The sequence below is a fragment of the Lasioglossum baleicum genome, chromosome 12, assembly GCF_051020765.1.
Source record: "Lasioglossum baleicum chromosome 12, iyLasBale1, whole genome shotgun sequence".
Classification (NCBI taxonomy): domain Eukaryota; kingdom Metazoa; phylum Arthropoda; class Insecta; order Hymenoptera; family Halictidae; genus Lasioglossum; species Lasioglossum baleicum.
The window spans coordinates 8,727,695-8,752,902 of record NC_134940.1 but is presented as its reverse complement, the minus strand read 5'-3'; the positions used below and the strand labels follow the sequence as shown (position 1 = coordinate 8,752,902).

General features: G+C 46.2%; 2 protein-coding genes across 10 annotated transcripts in view; one reads left to right on the top strand and one right to left on the bottom strand.

Annotated features, from left to right (window-relative positions):
• The window catches only part of LOC143213890 (LIM/homeobox protein Lhx9), a 21,863-nt gene extending 3,656 nt beyond the window's left edge, over nt 1-18,207 (bottom strand). The window contains exons 1-6 of one of the 9 annotated variants that reach the window (XM_076434197.1): nt 17,812-18,204; nt 15,433-17,310; nt 15,141-15,244; nt 14,219-14,523; nt 8,225-8,398; nt 7,004-7,236 (exon numbers count right to left, since the gene is read on the bottom strand). In XM_076434197.1, the coding sequence (XP_076290312.1) occupies nt 7,004-7,236; nt 8,225-8,398; nt 14,219-14,523; nt 15,141-15,244; nt 15,433-15,595 (979 nt within the window). In that variant the 5' untranslated portion in view covers nt 15,596-17,310; nt 17,812-18,204. Of the gene's footprint in view, nt 1-7,003; nt 7,237-8,224; nt 8,399-14,218; nt 14,524-15,140; nt 15,245-15,432 lie in introns of all 9 variants that reach the window. The other 8 variants (XM_076434198.1, XM_076434199.1, XM_076434200.1 and 5 more) reach the window with 8 other exon arrangements.
• LOC143213892 (uncharacterized) overlaps nt 1-25,208 on the top strand; it is a 48,925-nt gene extending 23,717 nt beyond the window's left edge. The window contains exon 2 of the mRNA XM_076434206.1: nt 1-25,208. This exon is cut by the window's left edge and continues 4,911 nt beyond it. The gene's annotated coding sequence lies outside the window, so the exon portion shown is untranslated.

Sequence of the window (25,208 nt, the reverse complement as noted above, 5' to 3'; positions counted from 1 at the left end):
ATCGAGCCTGGCGTGTATCGTTCGATCGACGCCTGCCTTTTTTTCTGTCTGCTGTCTGGTCTTTTTACAGACACGACCGGGCTCCTTTCGCGCGTCCTCCCGGCCGATCAGATTAAGAAATCTTTGTAATAGGTCCGCGAAAGCCAGCGCCGTATGGACGCCATACACGCGCGACGAGCCTAACCTCTTTCAACAAACTCGATGACGACGATGATGATCATGCGGGGAGATTAAATTTCTCCGTGGAACTGTGTTTCTCGGTTCAATAGTCGATCCGCTTGACTCTCGAATTTTTATTGCGACTTAGATTAATCATAAGCTTTTTCGCGAAGCGCATGTTCATTATTATTTATGTAAGCATTGCGAGAAAGGTCGGCGTATTTAATCGCGGATTATTGATGCATTATATGATGTAAGATTAGGTGTTAGTGGGGATGCGGATTTTTATATAACGAATGCTTAAATCGATGAGAAGAGAAATTTTAATAATTTTTCCGGACACTCTTCATTTCATATACAATTTTAATCGACGATTGATGGAATTATATTTTGACTGACAATCGATTTTCAATGGAATGCAAAATTTCATTTTCTCGCTCGCAATAAAATTCCACAAGTATCCACTCGGGATCAGTCCCAGTTCGAGACGGAAGTAGAACGCCTGTTGAAAAAGTCTGCGAAGTTTGAAGTGAATTGGCCGATTGGTTTTCGAGATGTCAAACAATTTCGGAAACCATAGTTCCCGTAAAAACGTGTTCAAAGTTTCAGGTACTATTACAAAGTGCACGAGAGTCCTCCCGTTTCAAAGTCCGCGGGCTCGCTGATTCTTCAAATTAGCGAGCAATGTCGATTGCATTCTTCAAACAGAAAATTACAAGAAAATGCCAAACAAGAGACACAATGTTTCAAATCGATGTACAATTTAATTCTCCAAAAGAATCATATATTGACGACAATGAGACTCAACGCATCCCGGATACATTTTTTAAAATCCTCCTTCGCGAAGGGCTGGAGCCGGGAAATTCAAATGAAAAGATGTTCACCATCCAACGTCGATTGCAAAATTCCTGAATCGATCTTGTGGACGTCGCGAAAGCGTATGGACGCGGGCTCAAACGAATTTCCGCGCACGTAACCGCGCGTCGCGGCTCTGTTCTCGTTTTGCTCGGGGAGCGGATCGGGGAGGACATCGAGTGCAACGGTTGCAGTGCCGTTGCAAGCCGCGCCGCGCCAGAGCGAAGGAACGCATCCAATAAATAAGACGACGAGGGTAACCATTGAATTCAATGGAGAGAAAGAACGGGTTCCGGCGACGTTCGTGGACAGGCCGGTGGACCCGGGACTCTGCTGTTGGCCGCGGACCAGGAGGAACGGGCTCTGGAGGCCTCAAGCTGCAAAGAAGAAGAAGAAGAACCAGAAGAAGAAGAAGAAGAAGGGGCGAAGGGGAGACAGAGAGTCATCCAGAAGTAAATCCCCGAGCACGTATCCGCCATTACTGTTTATTGTCCCGAACTTCCATTCCCTGCGGACGACGGGCTGTTCTCCGGCTCTCGCGATCCAGAAAAGAGAAGAACACCGACTCGTCCTTTTGCTCTCTTCAGGGTGAACGACACGGATTTTTGTTACCGAAAGATCTCCGGAAAATCCAGTCCCGTTCCCTGGATCCTCGATCTTTGGGGAATCGAAGAAAGATTAGGCGTACCCAGGCCAAATTGATGATCGTGTCCCCCTGATGATGCTGGGTATTGATCGATCCCTGGGATCGATAAGAATGATGAGACAGCGGTTTTCTTGTTGGCCGCGGAAGCCTGGACTTCTTCCTAATTGGTATTTTACCGGGACAAATTAGCCGCGGATGGTGATCTTGCGGGAGACACTTTTCGCTAGGGGATTCTTGTGTTGTTGTGGCGATGGGGCGTGTGTAGGGGATGGTGTTTGATGGGATCGGGGCTGATTTGTTTTGGGAAATTGAGATGGGAATTGTGGTTCAAGCTGTGGGTAAACTGTGTTGATATAAAGATCGGGGATACATTGAATGTTGAGTTAAGATTATTATTTAAATTTTTCCTGCAAGATTTAATATTTGAGATTGTAGTAGGTGATCATTCCCGAGGAATGATGAATTATCCAAAAATCGGGAAGCTTTGCTAGGGCGACAGTCTCTTTTCCCACGGAAACGAAAGTCCAGAGCTCGCAGCCGCGGAATCGCTTTCCCTAGAACCAGCTCTATCAATAAACGTAGCCGAGCGTCCTGGAAAAGGAGTACGCAAGTTTTTTTCGCGAAACTGGCCTGGTTCCCAAGGCGAAGTCGCCGTGTTCTGGCGGCGAAACGAGGCCGTCTCGTCTCGTCTCGTCTGCTCCCGGCCGTCCAGGAATGGCTTGTTGGGCATTTCGTGGTTCAAGAATGAGATTACAATTTGTCAGGTCTCGGGGGCTAGGAGCCGAAATCACACGGAGACTGCTGAACCTGCTTCAGCCTCAGCTAAAACTGAAGCTAAAACTGAAGCCGAAGCCGAAGCAAAGCTGAAGCCTGGCCCGAGGGACGGCCGGGCTAGCAAGAAACACACGCAGGCGGCATTATAGTGTTTCGCCGGCCATTCTGCTGGCTGCGGCCACGTATTGGCCGCGGCAGCATTCTTTTCCGGCCAGATCGGCCAATCGATGCATCTCGCCACCGATACCCATCTGTCACTGTCCGCGGGGCCTAGCCTTTCCTCCGCTCGTCTTGCCTCGCCTCGGTTTGCCTCGCCTTGCCTCGGCTTGCGAGCTCCTCGAACACGGTGAAATTGCTCGCCGGACTAACCTCTCGGACTCTTCCGGGAGTGGAAAAAATTCGGAATGTTTTTTCGATTCCTAGACGGTTAACGAGGAAGTTCGCCAGCAGGTGAAAGCGCTCAATGCCCGATCTCTTTTTGCACAGGCTCGAAAAGGAACTCGTCGGGGATGAAGACTCGTTCGCTCCTTTTTTATTATGTACTTCTTACGTACAAGTATTTAGTGACATGGTTCTGCACGGTTTCCCGATGTTGGAGACTGTTCGATACGTTTTATGTCATCTTCTCCGATATTTTTCCGAGCCGCTTCTTTCACTCGTGAACTTCTTTATGAGTGTCGTTATTTGTTCCCATTTTTTGTGTTCGCGTAGCGAGTGCAGCACTTCGAAATGTGAGAGTTGACTTTTTGGAACTTTTATACATATAGACTCTTAAATTTAAAGAGACTAATTCTTTGTGTACGCCCTTCTTCCTGACTCTTGTACCGATCGAAACTCCCCATTGAAAATCGAAATGAACACACCCGAAATTGTCAACTCACCAAAACAGAACCACCGACAAACAATCCCACCAATCCACCGAAGAACAACTACCATCTAAAACACTCAGTCTGCAACCAGAATTTATCATGTCCAACAATTCCCGGAAACAATCGATTGCAACTGTTTCGCCAGTAGTGTACAACGCGAACATAATTTTGATCCTCCGTAACAATTCGAAACAGAAAAAATTGGGCCACCTGTACAGGATTTCCGGGTGGAGCCGCGGAATGAAAAACAAGCTAATTTCGGCACGGGATCGGTCGACATCAAACGCGACGGGCGTCGGACAAATGTTAATTTAACGAGAAGCTAACTGGCCCGCGGAGAGCCGGTGTTGCGGAACACGATCCCGAAAATCGACGCATTCATTTCGCGCGACGGCCGGCCGATAAATTCATTTAACGCGCGCAAAGCACCCTCGTTTGTCGAGTCGGCCTGTGTGCGATTTTATTCCGGGGTTATCAAGGATCTAATTTGCTCCGGCGATGGTTTACGACGTTTTCCAGCGGTTTCGAGGGCTTGTACAGCCGGACTGTTGCGAGTAGATTGGGGATGCATGTGTGACAAAAATGACTGGGTGAAATATGACACATGATAAAATGGAGTTAAGCGTATCGGTTACCATTAACACCAGTCAAAACGACCGGTTCCAGATTTTTTATTCTACAATTATTGAAAAAATAAAAATGAAAGAAATGATTACATCGATATCTTTGGCAGAAAATCGATCTTGTCCTCTTTAAAAGGGAACGTACCAGTCACTGTTAAGGCTCGGTGGGTTCAGCGTAAAACCGAGGATTTTATCAAACGAAAAGCAGTAAAGACATTTTAGGAATAATCCACGATGCGGATTGAGTGTCAGGCATGTATACTGAAAGATCCCACGTGGTTTTATTTAGATAAGAGCCGTGCTGTTGGACGTTACAGAATCCGTTACCATTTGACTGACCCTCGTATTTTATAATCGACGTGCGATCAGGCGAAATCACTTTCAGACTACCGGCAGGAATTTACGACCAACAGCCATAAAATCGTCCATGAAGCTACGCGCCGCTCGAAAGGACGGGGTGGGAACCCGCCGACCGGATCGCGTTTTATTGTCTTTATATATAATTGGGACACTTTTTGCAACCGGGCCGGTCCAGAGATCCCTCAGAACTATTCCTTGTCTGGACGTCCGCGCCGGGCGCGTTCGATGAATCGTTGGAATTGCGACCGCGATAAGTCCCCTGCCCGTTGGAAACCCTCGCAACAAGCCTTATGGCTGTTCACGTTGAAAAATCACCGAGATGTCCAACTGGTTCCGCCACGGGAGAAAAACGCGGCCGACTTCTTGCGGAAATATTTTCCCCGGCGTTTCACCGCGCGCGCGGAATCGCTGCGATTCCGTTTTCGAACGGGAATTGCTTCGAAGCTTGCAGACGGGACCGATGGAATCTCGTTCACAAATGTTTCAGATTTTTTTTATCAGTTTCATGTTGTCATTCGTGTTTTATAAACAATTTTATAGACGTCAGGTCTGTATAAAAAAAATACAAACTTGTAGAAGCAACGAATGCTCGAAAAAAAGCAATTTAAGAATTGCACAGTGCCTGTTCGCAATAGGACACTCTCCACGCTGAGTTTGAGCTGCTCGTTAAGCACAGAGGCTTTTAACACCCGAAGCCGAACGAACTTTCCCGTAGTCGAACAAGAAAGATCCAAACGCTCTTTCCCGGTAGATCGAAGTGAAAAAAGAGCTCGGCTAACTCCTTCAAGCCTGGGAGCCACGTTGAACTCCTCAAAAACAGAATTCATTAAGGTACAAAGAGATCTCCGTCGTTCTGAAGCCCGCAACCCTTTCCCGGAAGACCGGTATTCTCGACTGGATCTCTGTGGATCACAGTGTTACACCATCGATCGGAGAGCGGAAACTGGACTGTGGTTTTGACGCATTTGTGACAAAAATGAGTGTGTGAGAAATAAATCAGTAGGAACATTTTAACAATACTGTTACCGACTAAAAATCTGCCCAAAATTTATTATTAGGTACGATACACTTTTAACAATTTATTTAACTGCGATTTTTTCAAGTTAACGATCAAGCTTGAGGATTTTTCAATGAAATGATTAAGATAGAAAATATAGTTGCAACATACAGCATTTTTGATACGCACAGAAATCCGCAGTCTACCGATGTCTTTGAAAAGAAAGGGGTGAGAAAAGGAAACACAGCTGGACCACTTCGTACAGTCGCGAACAATAAAGAATTCACAAGAATCCAGTCTCCGCTCTCGCGGTTCGAGGACGCAAATACGTGTAATTGGCAGTGGCGAAACAACGCGGGCTGGAAGGGGTTGCCGGAGGGATAATTGGGCCGGATGGTAAACGGGGGTGTGCTTTCAAACATCAGTATTAAAACCATGGGAACACGTGGTGCTCGCGATCTCTACTCTTTCTTTCCGCTCTCTTTCTCCGTCGTCGTTGTGAGTCAGTCTTTCTCTTTCTAAGCTATGCTGAACCATGTTCCGTCTCTCTTCGACTGGCCAGGCTCCTCGGCAACCCTCGAATCGAACAGGTTAGCCGGGGGAGTTGCATTATTTGCCGAGCAATGAGAATAATGGCCGGGCTCCTTCGGTGTGCAAACATTTGCCGGAGCTTTCGAGTATCGCGACCCGCGAATATCGCGCGCAGATTGTTCACGACTCGCCTCGTTAGGCGCTCTCTCTCTCTCTCCCATTTTTCTTTTCTCTCTTGCAGACCCATACGGTTAGAATTCTTCAACGTTTCGCCTTCCGGCTGTCTAGGGGCGAGCTGCGATCAACGATCAAAGCGACGATGAAGCGGCAAAGATGATCTGTTTATTTAGAACACAAGCGTTCATACTGAAGCAACAAATTCATCGAGTGCCAAATCTCGCATTTCTGGGAATTATTTTAGTCTACATTTATAAAAGAATTTTTTAGTCAGGATTTGCTGAGAGGAAAATTTGAAGAGTATTCCCAGCAAGAATATTCTCTGTCGCAGCTTGTACCATAATTGATTCTTGGGCTCGCGACTGCGCGACCAGAGCGTCGCGACGCCCAGCGATCGACGGTCTGTCCGCGGACGCTCTCGAAAACGGTTTTCCTTTTCGAGAGCTGAATAAATAACTCGTTCGCAGTCGCTGTCGCATTGGCAAATGCCCGAGAGCTCGCCGGCCCCCTTTAAATTGACCTCGATTTAAATTGGCCCCGCCGAAACGCGCCGGAAGAAGACGCGGTCCTCGCGATCCTCGCTCGACGGGAAACGGGGGAAATGGGACGTGTAATTGAGTTGCGAGCAGAGATATTTATAAGACGTGGAATATTATAATTGATACTTTGGACACGGAGGTGGGGCCGTATTTACATATAGCATTCACATATAAATATAGAGTATGAATTTGTTTGTGAAACGTGTGTAAGAAAAAGAGAAGAGTGCGATATGAATTTACAATATCGAAAAAATAATTGTTAACCAGTCTTACAAATGACGAACAACACCCAAACACCTCCGCCACGAGCGATTAAAACAGAAAACCACGATACAAGTCGCACACGATACCTTGGAAGTAAAACCCATCGCGGAATGTGACGTCGAGCATTCCGTGATCAGAGAGACGTATGATAAGGAAGGGTAAGAATGAGGGCAAGAAGGCGCAATTAAGAAAGCTTGAGGATTACTCACCGAGTGCTCCGGCAGCGAGCCTCATAGTGACAGGCAGCTCGGATCCGGTGACTTCGGACAGCTTCCTCTTCCTGGGCCTGCCCTTCTGCACCGTTCCCGAAGAGGTGATAGGACTCTGCTCCGCGGCGCTGTAATAAGCCGGAAGCGGCGATACTCCTGGTGATCCAATGTCCTCGATGCTCCCGGTCGCGCTCCCGTAATCCCCCGCGCAGCAGAGCAACTCATAGTGAGGTCTTGGGACCGACCAGCTCGTCATTCGTGAACCTTGCTGTCGAGTATTTCAGTGGCGACCCTGCGTTATCCTCCGAGTTCGATGAACGAGCGAACGCGATCCCGCTCGCGAGAGGAGACAGACTAATGGCCGGGACGCGGCTCGATCGGATCGATGGATCCCCGATCCGAGATCGTTTTCTTGATCGAACGTTCGGAGAACACTTCGATTGCGTTTCGCGAACGAACGCGATCTTCAAGGTGCAAATTGTGATCGAACTTTGAGCATTCCTTTTTTATCTAAAATCTGCTATTTTGAAAGTATTGAAAAGATGTTTCTATCGGGAAATCTAAATAAATTGGACTGCTCACTTCTCGACAATTTCGTTGCCTCTAACCACAGCATCAGCAAGTGACAAACGCCCGGATACAGCCACCTCACCAGTACCAATACATCAGTGCCAACAAACAAGTAATAACCCTAATTACTGCGAGAGGAAATTATTATTCCGTCACGGTTTACAGTTTGATATCTCAATGTTGCCGTGCGAACGATACCGAACGAAATATCCAACAATCCTCGACGCAGCATGTAGCTCTCGGAATTAACCGGTACCATTTGTGCATCCTTATTCGTCGACCTGTTCCCATCAAGATCCAGCATGTCGGTGGATTAATAAACGTCCGCGACGTCCGGTGATAAGCCCTGGTTGCACACCGATACATCCCCATCGATCCGTCCGAGCATCGCTTCGGCATCGCGACGCTTCTTCTTCATATTTCTCGCGTTTTAACCTCGATAACCCGGGGTTCCTCGGGTGTACTCAGAATTCTAAGGACCGGATTCACTATCGCGCCCGAGGGCTGTCATTACGGTAAAAAACGATAATAAGCTCGGTGCGCGAAAAGCGAACGCGACGCGGCTCGTGTTTCTGTCACTCTCGTCATCAAACTCGTTGATAACAAAGAGACGGCCTTTGGAGGATGGTAATTCCGGCTCGTGTTTCTCACCTACAGTAAACCAGGCCGTCCCTCTGCCCGAAATGATCGCCCTTGTTCAACGGGGTGCCGCAGGAGGCGCACGTGAAGCAGGCGACGTGGTACACAAGGTCCCTAGCTCGCATCACCAGCTCCGAGGCGGAGATGCCTGCTCGGCAACGGGAACACCTCGAGACGGCGAATAACCTGCGACCAAAAAGCAAATAAACAATATCAAAACGGGAAGTTTTGATCCCACGAAAATCCTTCAGCCTTTGATTTTGAAACAATACGAATCAGTTACTTTTCCATCGATAAATAGCATAACTACTCCCACGAAAATCCCCTATCTCTCCATCACCAAGGACTGAAGGAAGACGGCACAATCCAAGGCGAGAGCGATGAAAATTTCAAAGTCCTTTATTGTTAGACATCCAGAGCTCCCAGTGAGAGAGAGAGTGAGGACCACGCTGAGACTCAACAATGGCACGGCGCAGAGAGTACACGTCGTCCCGGTATCTAGCCACCAATCAAACCGTTTCAATTCCCCGGGAGCACTCTGGTACGGCGCGGATTCGGATCGGGTTGGATCGGGTACACACACACACTCTCTCTCTCTCTCTCCCTCTCTCTCTCTCTCTCTCCCTCTTTCCCGGGTAGGTGCAGAGTAGCCGTCGTTCCGGGTTCCTTCAAGGCGACTACCCGATCACGCGTTCTTCGTAGAATCCCCTAATTACAAAATCAACGATCCCGATCGTCGCTCGAATTCATCGATCGCCGGGGTCTCTTCTCTTCCCCGTTGTTCGCGCACGTGACCCCCGTTGTTCGTGACTATCCGCTCGGACCAAAATCGGAGAACAATGCCGGCTCTCTCCCACCCTTCTCTCTCTCCCCCTGTTCCGTCGCGTTTTTCTTCCACTAATACACCATAACCCCCTTGCGCGAGCGTAGGCGTGCCGAGGTAGGTGCGCGAGACGATAGGGGGGTGGTTGTGGTGTTCCTCGCGGGCCTCGATATCGGCCGTCGACGATCAAGCCGCCGTTACAGTTTCCGAAGCGCGAAAACCAAATAGAGACAAAGGGGTTGGCCTGGATATGGATCGTTGCATATTGCATGGGAGAGAGCCGGTTGTATTCTTCTCTAACGAACTGGCAGCCGTTCCAACCTCGAGGAATACCGGTCTCTACGAGCGCTCTACACCCTCGCTCGGAATCCTATGTCTCTCTAGCTGAACGAGGGGGCACCATGCTCTATGGGGACGGCGAGACACGAGAGACAAAGAGCACCGTGATGCTGGGTTCGCTGGTGTTTCAATGGGAGTAACGAATAGATAATTAATAGTTTCATCTAAAGTGGTTGGAGACCCTGAAAGTGGTAGAAGAATGCATTCGTGATTTTTCGTTGCATTAGACCAGGCATGTCAAACTCATTTATAAGCAAGCGCTTCATTAAGTATTATAAATTAATTCGCGGGCCGTAATAAAAAATGCAGACTCGAAATGAAGAAGGACCAGATTTTTTTTATTAACATTGCAGTTACACATACAAAATAACATATGAAGTATAAAAGTTGTTTTTCTTCAAGTTTACTTTATTTTATATAAAACTATTGAATTTTTTTATTTCGAAGAAACTTTGCCACTGTTTTCAGTAACCAAATTTTCAAAATTCAGTTGAATTTGTTGAGCTGTAATTATTTTTGAAATTGATTGCACAAGCTGGTCTGTTAATCTTGACCTTTCCCCTATTTTATCATTTTTTAACGTTGAAAATAGTGATATTGGTAAATCGATCGACAGATTGTAGAATTGTAGAATTGTAGAAATCAGGAATCCCAACATCCATATATTTTAGTTTCAATACGGAATCACACTGCATTTCGATTAATTCCAGTTGTAAATTGTCAACAGTGACAAAGTTTTTGGTCGGGCCGCAGAGTACTTGTCGATGGGCCACGTGTTTGACATGCCTGCATTAGACGATATCATCGTCATTTTATCAGGAGTTGTCTCTCACCTCAAGCAATAAATTAATTGATAGTGAACCATAAACTGCGTATTTTATACATTTATAATCAAAAAGAAACTGAGAGCGGAAAATGTCGACCGGAAGTATCTTCAAGAGCTGCACATCAATGACAAGAATCCAAGTGCAGAACGCAAAGTACACTGCACTCGTTAGCCTATCTCTAATTCATCAGAAAAACCCTTTCAATTTTCTGCTTGTAACAACATACTGAACCACGTGGGACGTTCTGTGACGGACTTAACTCCTACTCCCTGTGCGCCCTCTAATTATATCGTTCCAGAAAAGTTCAGAAGGCGGCGTTGATTAGACGTCGATTACAGCGTTGCAAGGTCGGAACCTGATCTTTTTTTCCATTGACGGAATAACTAGAGGGGTGGTGTACAACATGGCTGCCGGACCTCGATTTTCGTTTCTCCATTATTCCTGCACCTTTCCGGACAATCCTGCCACTCGGTATGCAAACATATCTTAATCCCCGGCAACAGTTTTTCGTTTTTCGTTAATTAATTCGCGCAGCTATAGAGGCTCGAAACTTCGGTCACGTTTATTCACTGGCGGCCGGTAATATTTCCGAAGTGAATAATTCATACGCGGGATTGAATATTTAACGTCCCCGTCGAAGCTCGTCAATTTAACAATTTCAATCCGCTTAACGCGGCCAACAGAGGGAGAAAGGAGGATGCCGGAAATGGAAAGAGACGGAGGCGGTTCTCACGCTTTTGAGGACTCCGAGGGAATTATGCAACGCGTGCCTCCTCCGCCTCGCCCGCTCCTGTTCACTGTGCTCGGAATTTCAACGAGAACATCGTTTTCATAAGCAAAAACACAACAACAACCTTGCAGCATCTAATTCACCGTAGACCACCTCCTGGTGCGATTCATTCATTTTTTATTTAATATCTCAATTCTCAACTATGCACGTCATCGGCCTTTCGGCATGCCGAAACGATCAAATAACGTGCAAACATCACGAACAGCTCACTTCGATCCGATTGGCAAATATTGTTTGCCGATGCTTTTTAAAATCATTCTGGCAGCCCGAAAATTTCAAAATAAAAAATATTGAACCATGTAGCTATAGGCGCACACAACTGCACATTTTGTTGAATTTTGGTGTTCGTAATAAATTCAATTCAAAAGCGAATCAGCAAACACGACTTCCAATAATAAAATCACGTGATTACGACGCACGCGTTCAATCCACAAAAGTAAATACCAAAATGCAACAATAAAATTGGTAAAAACCTCGACGGAGCTCACAAAAGCCCGGGTGGAAATAATTGATACCGGTTCAAGCATGATTGACAATCGACCACGGCGGCGTGACTCGAAAAATATTTCCTGCGGCAATGATAAAACTCGCATTACTCACCGAATACAGTCTACGCCGAGGGAACTGAAAAAAGAATTCCTCTATAAAAGAAAAAAATAGATTCCTTTATAAAATCGCTATAAAAAGGAGGACTCCTAACTGTCCTAAACATAGTGGACCACCAAAATTGTTCGAACACGAGAATGGGTAAAAAACGAAATTGATAGTAGGATTATCTAGATTGCTATCGACACGAACTCGCAGAATCGTAGAAACGCCCACGCGAGACCGAGGCGATCGATCTATCGATCAACGTTCTCCTGACGACACGTACAGTGACGCACGCAAGTATTCTTGTCTCTGCAAACATTTGCAAATTTTTTTCCTGACTGAATAACAAACGCAAGTTTATTTTCTTTCTTAATAGGTTGAATAGGTTGAGAATAATATAACAGTATGTACTTCCAAACTTTTTCAATATCTTTGCTGCTTTAAATTAGACTTAAGGTGGAGTGGGGTAAGTCCGTCTACGGGGCAAGTCCCTTAATTGGTTATTTTTATTATAATATGAACGAAATTTCTCTAGCTTGTATTTATTAATGTAGTATAAGTATAAGTATCCTCGCTTAAATGAACCAATGCCAAACAGTCACGTGCGAGGTACACGTACAACTTTGAGGTTACCCTGAACGTGCAATAGTTTACAAGTTATTAATATATTCTGTGTTGTTGTTTTAGGTAAATACAACAAATATTGATGTAGGTTTACATTAAATAAACCGTTTTTATTGTATTTTTTAAAATTTATTGAGAAAAACACTAAGATGCACTTGCCCCGTAAATATTACTACACGGGGCAAGTCCGTACTGTCAAGGTGGGGTAAGTGCGTACTGTATGGGTAACTATAAAACTAAACAATATATTTAATGCAGTAAAAAGCATTTTAAAGCAGGCTTGTTAATCATTCTTTTCTTGCCCCGTAGCACTTAAAACAAGGTTCGAAAGCATTTTTAACTCTCAGAGACGGATTTGCCCCATTTTCGGGGCAAGTGCGTTCTAGTTGACACTTTGTACAATATCCCATTAAAATGATCATTTTCAAGCAAAATTAGAATCCTACATAATACTAATTCATCAGTAATAACTGTGGCAAGAGTTTGATACCAAGAACGTTAAGTTTTTACATACCAGACTGAAAATACATCAGTTCAAAGTCCAACTTTGCAAAAACTAGGGCGGACTTACCCCACTCCACCTTATGTAAATTTAAAATTTACCCTCAATTTTAAGCAATATCTTTTCTGCTTTAAATTAGACTTATTCCTTTTTTGTCACAAATACATAGTGCAAGTAAAATTCATTGAGGAATTCCAGAACAATTGAAGGGAGGTTACAACAGTACCAATTTGGGTCTAAACCGAACGTGTGAACTAGGGTTAAAGGGTGTGCGAATATTTTTGTCAGGCAGTGTGGTTCGGGAACAAGACGAAAAACGAAGTGTCACCCGGTGGCGTATTACTGGAAATCGTGACCGCGTGTTTTTATCGGGCCGAGTATATCACCGGATCGTGGAATTCCAGGTCCCCGGTTAGGCTACCTAGGCTCGGAAGGTTCGCGTTGGCCATTAGTAGACATTTTGTGTGGTCCAGGCCGGAGTTTTGAGCGGGGCGGACGCTCCTATGCAAATTCGCGGATACCCCAATAAATACTGAAACGGGAAGCCCGTATAGAGGGACCCTGTTCCACCGGGAACCGGTGGATCTTGCATTAATTCCGCTCGTCATCCTGGTAATTCGACGTATAATGGCGCTGCTGAGCGATCAGGCTCGCTTTGTTTCGCGTGTGCGAAACCCCCGTGCGCTCTTCGGCCACAGCACCCGAAGAAATCCTTGGGAAAAGTAGAAAAACTTCTCTCCAGCTTTTGTATCTCGTTTTCGAGCTCAAAGGCCGGGAAGTTTGAATTAAGAAAAATACTAGAAAGAGCAGCCCGCGGTAGATAGCATCGTTTATTAAAACTTTCGAGGATTCAGCTTTGAGGGGACACATAAAAGATTCATAAGACGTATTTTAAGTATATCGTCTGTACGGACGTGTATTCCTTTGTGAAGAACGGACTGCTTATGGAGTAATGGTTTGAATATAAACATCCTCTTTTTAGTCGTTCATTCGAGGATAATTTGGACAATGTGGGGAGCAATTATTTCTGTATTAAGTCTTTCCATGTTTGATAGGGTTTTTTTCGATTTGCGGAATTTTTCTCCGGTAATTGCTTTGGGAGAATGACATTTATTTTGCCAATGTACTTTTTACGGCTGTGTCAATGAACTGAATAAATTTAATGATCGTGCTGAAGTTCATACTAAAAATTGTTATTTTGCATAAAACTTTAGTTACTATTATTCACAAAGAAAATTCTTCTATGTTGCAAGAACGCGCGACCGTGTTTGATGTTGCAGCCGAATAATTCGGGGGAATATTTCGAGCGAAATACCCAACGGCAGCGTGCAGCATCCAATTTGCCGGTATAGTCAGAGGAATAGTCGGTTAATAGTTGCAAGGAGATCCTCGGAGGGCTAGTATAGCGCGATTCCTCCGCTGCCTCCGATTTCAAGGGAGTTAGGGGACACCGGTCCGGTCAACCCTAGGCAACGTTCACTTAATCCTCTTACGAGTACTCAGCACTAACCTATAATAATCCTCTTTGCAGTAGATGTTGCCGTCCCTGGCGAAGCACGTCAACTCGGCGGCCAAGGGGACTCTGCAATGGCAGCAGCGCAAACAGCCACAATGCCACGCACGATCAGCAGCCCTTAGGTACCATCTCTCTGCTATCTCTCTTCCGCAACCCCCGCAACCGAGGCCGCTATCACTATTGTTGTTCTCGCCAGTGGTGACCTGACGATTGCTGATCGCACCATCCCCTGGCGGGGGTGTGCTGCTCCCGCAACCGACTTCCTTCAGCATCTCGGTCTCTGCTGCCTCCAGGACATTCTGCGAACACAACGTGAATATAAAGTGAAAATTTATTTCAACAGAAATCCAGAATTGAAAATATAAAATTGTCATGAATTCAGTTCGATACACACAGAGATACGTACCAACTATCTAGAACATCGACGATTTAAACACTAACTATATATTTAGACCTCCAAAACCGCCCGTGAATGCCGGGTCATTTCGATTCATCTGGCTCGATAGCTTTATGAGCACCAAACCGTACACATCGCCGATCATTTAGCTTTTAGCTGTTAATGCCGATTTGATAGCCGGATCCGTTGGAAATAATATTGAAAATTAATAATTCCATTAAAAATCGCGGAAAGCTGACATAAAAGACCGTGTTAACTAAAGCGAATTTGAGCGTTCCCCGAAATATAATTTGAAAAATTTTAAACGGATATTTTTTAAACAAGTCGACAGAGGTGCAATAAAGCAGAAAATTTGATCACGAATTAAAAAGTCTCGGCTTCGAGCATCGTAACTCCCGCGGCTCAAGCGTGCTACTGTTTCCACCGCCTACTGGTTTTACGACCCCTATATTTCTTGCACCGAATGTGTGCAGTTTAAATCGTAGTAGTCTTTAAAACTGAAGTATATTTTCTGCGTACACATATGTAATTAATCGCTCTATCGGACTTCTCACTTCTGCGAAACCGTCTCCATAAATTTTTCTGCGACGCTTCCAATGACATCCTTCCGCAGCTGGTTGGAACTTAGGACAGACATAATGCATTTAAAATTATTTTATTTAGCACAAATCAACCCCAAACAAATCCAATCAGTCCCAGTCTCGTCATTTACATAAAACAGCAAGAGTACTGGCGAGAAAGCTCCAACAAAATCTAGATGAAAATTGTCTAAAAATTCCGCGGTGCGACGAAGGCCACTGTAACTCATTACAATTTGTTAATAGTGATTCGCTGGGCTGTTTGCGGCAAAACGGTCCCAGCGGCGTCGGGAAAAACCTCTTGTTCAGGCATTTAGCGGGGCACTCGAGCCGGTGGCCACTCGTTTCACGGTGAAAATCCTGCTCGGGGTGTTTTTTCCTCCTCGTCATCGTCATCTCCTCTTGCCGAGGATCTGAAGGACTTGCTCCTGCAGGAGAGACGTCGGGGCCGCATTCATTCAGGACACTTCTCGGTAGGTTGGAGAGCGCGCACGCAAGAACCGATGAATGAAAACAATTCGTGACTGCTGTCCCGTTAATGAATGACTCCCGGGGTAGTGGCTCTCTCGGTTTCGAATCGGCCGCGAGCTAATTAGTAGAACCTTGCGGATCGCCACAATAACTCAACGTCCTTTACGAGCTCTCCCTCTTTCTCTCTCTCATTCTGGGGCCCGCACGTGATTTCCGTAAGTTAAATGGAAGGTGACGTCGCGAGGCCTGGAATCACCGTACACCTCGTTTTACCAAGGTGACGCCGTTTTGCTGCCGCTTGTCACCGACGTATTAGGCCGAACGTGTGCGAGCTGATTTACAACTATACCTCTTCCCTTCCCTCTCTACCGTCGCGTCGGGCCGCGCACACACCACCACGCCCTCGTCCCTTTACTTTCTTTCTCGTTTTTCGCGCCGATACCACGACGATTCCGTCTCATTGTTCCTACCGGCTACGGACGGACATGTGGTTTACGGCGTACCCGGCTTGTACCCGTGGAATTTCTTACTTGTTACCGAATCGACCGGCAAACCCCTTTACCCGAGGGCCCCGCGATTGTTTATGAGTGACTGCTCGCGCACCTTGTCTTCGTTTTATTGATTTTTGTCTTCTGCCCGAGGCTTCGTTGTTTTGCACCTTCGCGGGCTCTTGGAGGTCTTTGGTTTGTTGTGGTTGGTGTTGCTTTGTTTCATGTGATTGTCGCTCGGCTGTGTCGTTTTTCCGTATGTTGTTATCGATGCCTAGATGTGCTGTTGTTTACTTTGTTGTGATTGTTGCTCGGATGTGGCGTTGTTTAGTATGTTGTGGTGTGCTTGTTTGCGTTGGAAGCGAAAGGATATTTGTAATTTAAGGATTCTGTTTGTTGATTATGTGCTCTATTATTTGTGTCATTTTTAATAAATAATCGAACCTCATTTTACTGCATTGTCACAGTAATGTATGATCTTGAACCATAATCCATAATAAAAATTGATTAGTAGATCAGAGCCAATCAGAGGAGATTGAAGACAATGGGCAACAACCAAGACTACTATAAAAAACAACCATTTCAATATCGTCTATCTGTCCCATCAAAAACCAACACTGCCCATCCAACACCCCGACAACCACTCGTCGCATCAATCGCATCCACAAGTCAACTATGACAACTTCAAAGCCTTTTTCACCCCCGAACGCGCCCCCGTGGTCAATCCACCAAGCCCATCACTCACTGTCTAACATCATCGAGCCGGCATCAAATCAACAGCCGGTTTCGGCACAAATTAAACAATTTGCCCGCAGGATCTCCGAGAAAGGTGTGTCAGGTAGCCGCCGGCTAAAAAACACGAAAAATCCAGCGAATCCCGTCCTCTTATACGTCAGTAGACCATCCGAATCGTCGCCATAGAACGTCATCCCTGGTCCCGCGAAATTTTAACGATCCTCTATAGAGCCCGGGCACTCTGTTCTTACCTACCTGGACGTCCGTTTAACCAGCTGGAAACGCGGCGTCGGATTCCAGCGTCGATTCGACGTCTCTTCCGCTGCTTTCTGTCGGCCGTCGCTCGACTGCTCTCGTCACCGCGTCACCGATTCACGCCTCGAACCCGGCTATTTCTATCCGAATCCCTCGGGCGACCTTGAACCAGCCACAGCGATCTCTCCTGAACCTATCCGAACCTTCTCTACGTGGCGCAGCAACTGGCCGTCGGAAGATCGACGTACGTGCGATCGAGCAGAAAAATTGGACTCTCGAGGAAACACGTTTTGGGACGCAGACTCACAGACTTTGGGGATTAAATATTAATGGAAAACAATGTGAACACTCTTCTGGGATCATCAAGGTTAATAGTCTTCAAGGTACAAGGTTGCAATTGATGGATGGGTCTGCTTTAGAACGTCTCGAGGCGCCCAGCCAGGAAAATTGGACTCTCGAGGAGACAACCGATGAACACACAAGGACTCACAGACTCTAACGATTGGAGATGGATACGGAACTCTTTGAACACTATTGTGGCAGCTTCTAGGTTAACTATGTCTAAGATCCAACGTTTATGAAGATGCCAGCTAAATGCTGAGTGTAGGGATGTGAGGCTTGCTCCTTGATCATCCAATTTCCTTGATGCTCGAGAGTCTCTACCTGTCAGCGGCCCAAGGCCCCCAAATCACCTGGGCCGGGTCATCTTCGTGGACGCCGGCGTCGTTCGCACGGTTCGTCGCGCCGCCGGACCTTGTCAACACACTGGCTACGTCGACGGACTCTCACTCGCGGCCGACGGATCCTCTCGGAACCGGAAGACGCCACTTTCCCCGCTCGCGGAAACGGAAACGCGGCGAAAACGGAGCTGCTTTTAGGCCGGCGTGCTCGGAAAAATCGTGCGCGATGTCAGCCGTTGCACGGCAGACAAGTTGCCCGCGAGGGAAGCTGCTCCCGTCGGCGTAATAGTACGATCCTGGGCTGGCCAGCCAGGGCCAGGGGCGGACGTCGGCATGCCAGGATAGAGGGGTTGGCCCCCGCGTGCAACCACGACCGAACGGGGTGGGGTTTGCTACGTGACGTGGACGACGCGAGGGGTAGAGGCGTCGGGACGCCCGGCGTTTGCGCCGTGACGTCGGCAAGCTCTGTCTTCGTTAATGCGACGGAGAGAAGCGACCGACTGCGACGACGCCGATGCTTATGTACGATGACGAGACGAGACGACGCTGGAATCGCTGAGAACGACTGACGGAGCGCTGGCTTTGCGGATCTGGAAATTATTTTCAAGCTGGCGATGCGGGTGTAGGGGAAAATTCGGGAAATTGGGGTTGGAGCATGGTGCAATGATTGAAATACGGTGAAATAGACCTTGTTTGGAATTGATCTTACAGTGCAAGGATTCGCGCCTCTTAAAATTATTTTAAAGCTGGAATTAAGGACGGTGTTTTGGAAGGGGTGGAAATTTAATCAAATGGGGTTTACGTATTGCGGAACAATTTTGGAGGAGGTCGATTTTCGAATCTTTTGCAACAAATCTTAAACTGCAAGGTTTGCGTCCCTTCAATTTATTTTAAAGCTGCTGCCAAGGAACCTTTAATGGCAGGAGTGGAAATGAATAAAATTGATTATTAAAATAGGAAAAATATAGTGTAAGCATATCTCCAATAGCTTCAGACAAAACAGCTTGCAACACTTCATCTATCGCACCCTGTACCGGAAACCCCATCTACCCCTAATGAATTCCATTTATTTCATTTCTGCGTCCGACTGAAACACGTGAACAGCTGAGACGACTTCATGGACCACTGTAAGATGTTCTCGAGTGTCTGTAGCCGCATGACAAACGGCTACCAATATCAAAATCGTCCGAGAAAACCCGTTTTTCGTACGGGCCGCTCGGCCGGCCTTTAGCCGGCGGTTTAGCCGACGATTTGTACCTGTATGCGTGACTGACGCGTGACTAACCATTCGCGTGTCACGTCATTTCTCTTGGCGAGAAAGCGCGCTTCCCATTGAGAGGCCGCCGATTACAAATTAATTGAGAGTGAAACGCGAACGCACGGCGAACGCTTTGAAAACGATGTCGACGAGCTGGAGGCGCTAATCATGAATAATGAATGCCGGGGCTGGCGCGCGCGCGCCCGCGAACGCTTAGGAAACGTTTCAACTCGCTGAGATTTTCGAGCAACAATCTCCACCCTCGCGCGACAGAGCCGTTTCTGCCATTTTCTAGCTGCACACCTTGGTACGCCGCATTTCAGAAAGCTAACGCGGCGAGCGTTACTTTGAGCTTTCGAGATCCTTCCAGGTGTCGGCCAAAGACAGTCCGATCGTGAAACACCCTTTTTCCGGGCACTTCCCTCGGGAAAAGAGGAAAATTGTTATTACCTCGCCAGCTTCGTCGCAAAAGACTCTTTTAACCGTCGTGCGAGTCTCGAGACTATTGGAAACTACTGTAATAAGTAAACCGTATCATTTTTGTGGAAAGACTTTATGGCGCAGTTAGACTGCAGAATTTTATGAATTAAATCAGTGACTCAGTCGCTTCTATCGATTGTACAGATAATAAAGTTTAATTTCACTTTGGTAATTGTTTATGCATTTTTGTTTAATATATTCTTAGTGGTACATTCATCTAGATCCATTAATCTTCTTATGGCAGCCATTTAAGCTTCCATTCAAATTAATCATCAGGAGTAGCTAGATTTCTCTGAAATGCTGAGTGAAAATGCAAGTTAGTTAACACGGATTTCTTTGGGCTCGTCTATAGAAATATACATTTGCATAAACTTTCACAGGCCAGCGATGATTTATCGAAATCACAGTGCCTATTATCAAACAGTTTCGAACGAATGCACTGTTACCAGGATTATGAATGATTTATCGTGTCGTGAGTTGCGTGTTAGAGGGTGTTATACGCTATAATTTGGTTGTATGCAAATAGAAATTGCTAGCAGAAGTACTTTCATTACATTGTGCTTCGTTTCGTGAATTATAGTTTGTGAAACATAAACGTATTGCGTGGCTCGACTGTTTCGGAAGAAGCGGTGGAGTAACAGTGGAGGAAATTACTCCGGCCAACAAAATTAAGAAATGTATGCTTGCAAACAAGACTGTAAAATGATAAATCTACAACACTGCGAGGTTGAGTCAACTCTTTAGCATAAATTGAATGCAAACGTCAGCCTGTACGTTTTCATGTTGTGCAAGAGAACATAAAGTTCGATACATTATTTAGAGACTTACAGTTCCTAATCTATAAAAATTATTGCTGCGAATATTGAATAGTTTATAAATCGATTAAATAATTTGATCAATATTTTATGCAATCTACAGTCCAATTTAATAATTTTACAAGCGGTTGAATCTACAATTCAATTTAATGATTCTACATTTATCACATAATCTGCAATTCACTTCCGTAATTCTACATAAAATCTTACGGAGGCTGCAATTTGATTGAATAATTTAATTAATTCGAAAGTTGAAACGAATTTGAGCCTGTTCTGATACGGACAACTGTGCAGTACAGCTAACAAAGACACGAGAATTCGGTCTAGGTTTTTCAGCAAATCGACGTCGCGATGTTCCGGTCGTTGTCATCGGCGATCTCGAGTAGAAAACCATCGATCGGTCGACATTCTTCGATTGCTTCCTTTAGCCGTGGAGCTGACACCGGCCGATCAGGCGAACGAAAGTACACGGTCGTCGCGCGTCGGGGGGGAACGATCAATCTCGGTACGAGGAACCGATCGGTCGAAGACCACGCATTGTGGCTTCCCTATTGTTCCACTTTCCGTAAACGGTGGCCGGCTATTAATTCGAAGAAAGTCATCGGACGTAATTGCCGTGAAATCCTGCGGACACGAAAGCTCCTCGGTGCCATGCCGCGGCGCAAGAAACTGTTGCCGGGGCCAGTGGTAACGGCGTATAAAAGGCGAGGCCCGATTTGTAGCGGGTTCGCAGAGGCGCAAGCGATTGTGCCACCCGCGGTTAATGAACCTAATGGGATATATCGAGAGAGCCACTCCAGAGACACGATTCCTTCGCGGTTCGACGATGAATTTACGCGACGGTAAAGCCCCAAACACACCAGCAAGCTCGCCACTGGTTCCAGACGCACCGTCCAAATATAGGCGGCCGCGAATCCAGAAACTGGTCGGCACAATACCTCCGAAAGTGCGATTAGGTTTGAAATGTGGTCGATTATCGGGGCGATGATGAAGAGCACTTCATGCTGCAGCATAGAGCGAAGCAACGTGCGAGCTCTTTCTGATGTGCCATCTTGCGGAACTGGATGATTGTAATTCTTCCTGATAAAATCTGGCTCGTGCAGAATATTTTTAGTTTTAGTTTGAGAGGAAAAATATTTCGCTGAGCATTTATCACCGACCTGTTTTGAAGTACAAATAGTGTACAGCATTTTGGACGTCATAAAATCCTCAGTCTACTAGCAATACTAATTAGATTCCACTGAACCTTTCTACAATTTCGTTTCCATGCAAATGGAGTACTGACAATCACCCCACGAACCCTGAAGAACGCTGAAGGAGTCCTCAATCGAGGCTAAGGAAGAGGGTAACCCCGTTTCCCTCGCAATAAGACTGGAAAAAAAATGTCTGCGGCCTTATCAATCAGGCGTGCCGGCAATCCTTTCGAGATTACGACGTCGGAAGAGGCTCGCAAGACGACAGAGAGCAACCCCCAGCAACCCCCTGATTCGAGGAGAGAGGTAGAGAGGGAGAGGAGAGTCGTCGGGTGCAAGACTTCGGAGATGCCGGGGCGTCATATCGATCAGGGACTTTCGAAACAGCCTAGGGACGGCTGGAACATCGATATTAACGAAGAAGAAGACGAGCACTAGGTCTATCTCCTCTTCGTTCCTCCCACCATCTCTCTGTGTGCCTCCCTGTGTATAGAGTTTGCGTGTGTAGCCCCTCTCCTCTCTCATTCTGTCTCTCTTTCTCTGTCTGAGCCGTTGCACGATTCCCCTCTTCGTGTGTCTTTCTCTGGCCAGGCCTGGAGGGGAACACCGAAGGTACAGTAACCCCAGATCCCGAAGCAGCAACCTCTCTGCTAGGCGCGGCCTTCTGACGCCCGCTCGATAGAAGCCCGACCGGTTCCAGCCAATGGAAGTACTGGACGAAGATAAAGCCGTCGCCCCATTGGTCGACGTCCTATTCAGACTGACACCGCCGCTGATGGGAAACGGCGAAGGAGAGGAGCACGAGATGGAACTGGTCCCACCAGCATCCACCGACGATCCTGGCCAGCCCTGCCGAGAATGGGAGTCATCTGGTGGATGCCGCTCGAGGCTGTTTTCGACCGGAAATAGTCATCGGGAACCCCGGGCCGCGATTTTTCGGATCACTTTCGGATCGATCACTTCTCAATCCGGGTGCATCAAAAGGAACCATGAAAAATAAGTTTCTTTTATCATATTTAAATATAGAAGAAATAAAATGGATTTTTGAATGATTTGCAGATTAATTTCTCCATCGCTTCTCGTCATTAGACTACGGGTTTTATGCATTTGCGCTCAGCCCGTATGCTAAAAGGAACGATAGAAAATAAAGTAATAAAAATAAAATTTAATACAACTTTTGAATAATTTGCAAACTAATTTTTTTGTACAAATTGAATTTCAGATATAAACTGATAACTGTTCTAATAAATATTGCAGAGGAATTTATTGCAGAGAGCTGAGAAGATCACAGCAGAATTTTAAATCAATCAATACCCGCGCTGCATTAGGCAATTAATGAGAAATAGTTGCATTATCACAAAAGAAAACAAACATTAACAGGTGTACGAAGTTGAACTTTCCGCAGAGATGCGTCATCGGAATAGGTTCTCGAAAATCGTTTAAATTCGTCCATGGCAAGATGGTTATCTCAGAAACTCCATCGACTTCCTGTTCTTACGTCACCAGCGTTTCCTGAATTTCGCAACTTGGCAAAGATTCAAGCTAAATCGGATGCGCTCTAAACTTCGTGTACTAATGTTCTACTTGGAATTTTAATGTTTGTAGACTGTGAGTCTTTGAGGGTTGCTATGCAGAGAGGACTGAGGACTTCTGAACCGTCTTCTGCAAATCGTTTTCTCAAACCTATTATAGATTGAGCTGGCTGCAATTTCACGCCGGAGATCTCGGTTTAGAACTTCGGTTTAAGGTAGAAAATAAGTATATTCAATGCTGTGTGTAAATACAAACGATGCTTGTAATGAATCGAGAATCTTATTCATTTTTCCTTTCGAGTGGCTTTATGATTTATGTTTGATAAAAATCACCCTCTGTTATGCTGACCTTCCACCTTCAAACACCTTAGCATTCCCACGGTTAGTATCAATTACCTAGAAAGCACACGTGGGTTAATTCCTCACGTCCTCAATTATATTATTCTTATTCTCTGGAATTGTCTACTTTAGTACATAGTTGGAATAACACGTACAGAGTAAGTTATCTTCGGGATCCGAAAGGTCTGGCCAGAAAAATTAATTTCCAAAAAAATGAGTACTCCACCCACATTCTTTATGATTTCCACAGATCTTTAATCACCTGTCTTTATGTTCACTGGGTTCACAGGTGAATTAAGGAATCGGGAAAGCCGGTAACGGCTCCTCGGTCGGCCTCGGCCATACAGAGACCGCGACGCTGGCTCTCGGCCCGATTGCATTATGTAAAATACGGTGCGCCGCTCGCTAGGTTATCTGCCGGTGTAAGAGTAAATAAGTGCAAAGATATAACGGTTAATTTCCGTGTTAACCGCGTTTTATCGCGACGTCTATCCGCAGTCAGCCGCCCAAGCAGCAGGATGCCGTGGCTCTGCCAGTGTGAATCTGCCGCGGTCGCCTCTTCCACGTGTGTCTGCCTCCTATACTCCACAAACATACCTAAACGCGCCAGCGCACGCCACCGTACCTACGTTGGCCATTATCGAACAAGTCTTTACTGGCAAATAATTTTTTTCTGCTTCGTATAATACATTTTAAAGTAGTACTTAGACCTGAGATAATAGTTCATTTTTGTAGATACCTGAAAGGAAAATGATTGAATAAAGTTCTCGGTCTCGTTTGCACAAAAAATTCGAATAAATCCAATCAAGTCTTATATAATTCTTAATCTCATTTCACGCTCACGCATTCATATCGAATAAAAAATCTGAATTATCATCCATAAATGAAACAGTATTTACAATTCGCTATTTACTCGATGAATAAAAGTTTAACTGCAGCGAGCGCTGCAGGCCGCAGTCACGCTCGCGTGTGCATCGGAACACGCACGCACACCTGTCCACGCGTGGTCCCTCTCCTTTGATCGCGGAACGTGTGTTCCACGCGGTCTCGCGTGTTACTGTGCGTCTCCGCGTTGCTCGAGCTTGCATCCGACGAGGATGCACTCGGCGATGCACTCCGCGGACAGAAAGGAGACGGAAAAACCGGCGCAACCAGGACAGCCGGCGGGCAAAGAGGCGGTAGGAGGAGAAGGAGGAGGTGAAAACGCGGAGACGGTGCGTGTGCGTGCGTGCGCTCAAGAGTATATTTATGTGCGGCACCGTCACGTGGGTAAGGATCGTAGATTGCGGCCGGGACACCGGTGTTGGTGAATGAGGCTGACGTGGATAAATGGTGCGTTTCCCCGCGGGAGACGTATACCTCGACGATCTTCCGGGCCCCGGTCTCGGTACAACGGCCGATCGGCCGCCACGGGAACTTCAGGAAGCGAAACCTGGCCGATCCTCCGAGGCTTGGTCGCTACCAGACCGTTCCCGATCACTGGGAACCCCTTCGACCACGACAGGCCTAGCCGCGAGTCGAATTCGTAATAATTGGAGACGCTGATCAGCCATGGGAAACTCCTCTTGTTCCACTGTCCACAGTTACGTCCCTGAGACCAAGCTCTTGGAACACTGTGAATTAATGCATATCTACGTAATTTTAATTTTTGGGTACTTGGTATATTGTATTGGCAACTAAGTTCGCGACCTCCACATTTTCTCAAACAAAGTCATTTATACATATTTCTTAAGCACAAGTATTTTATACACTGAGAAAAAAAA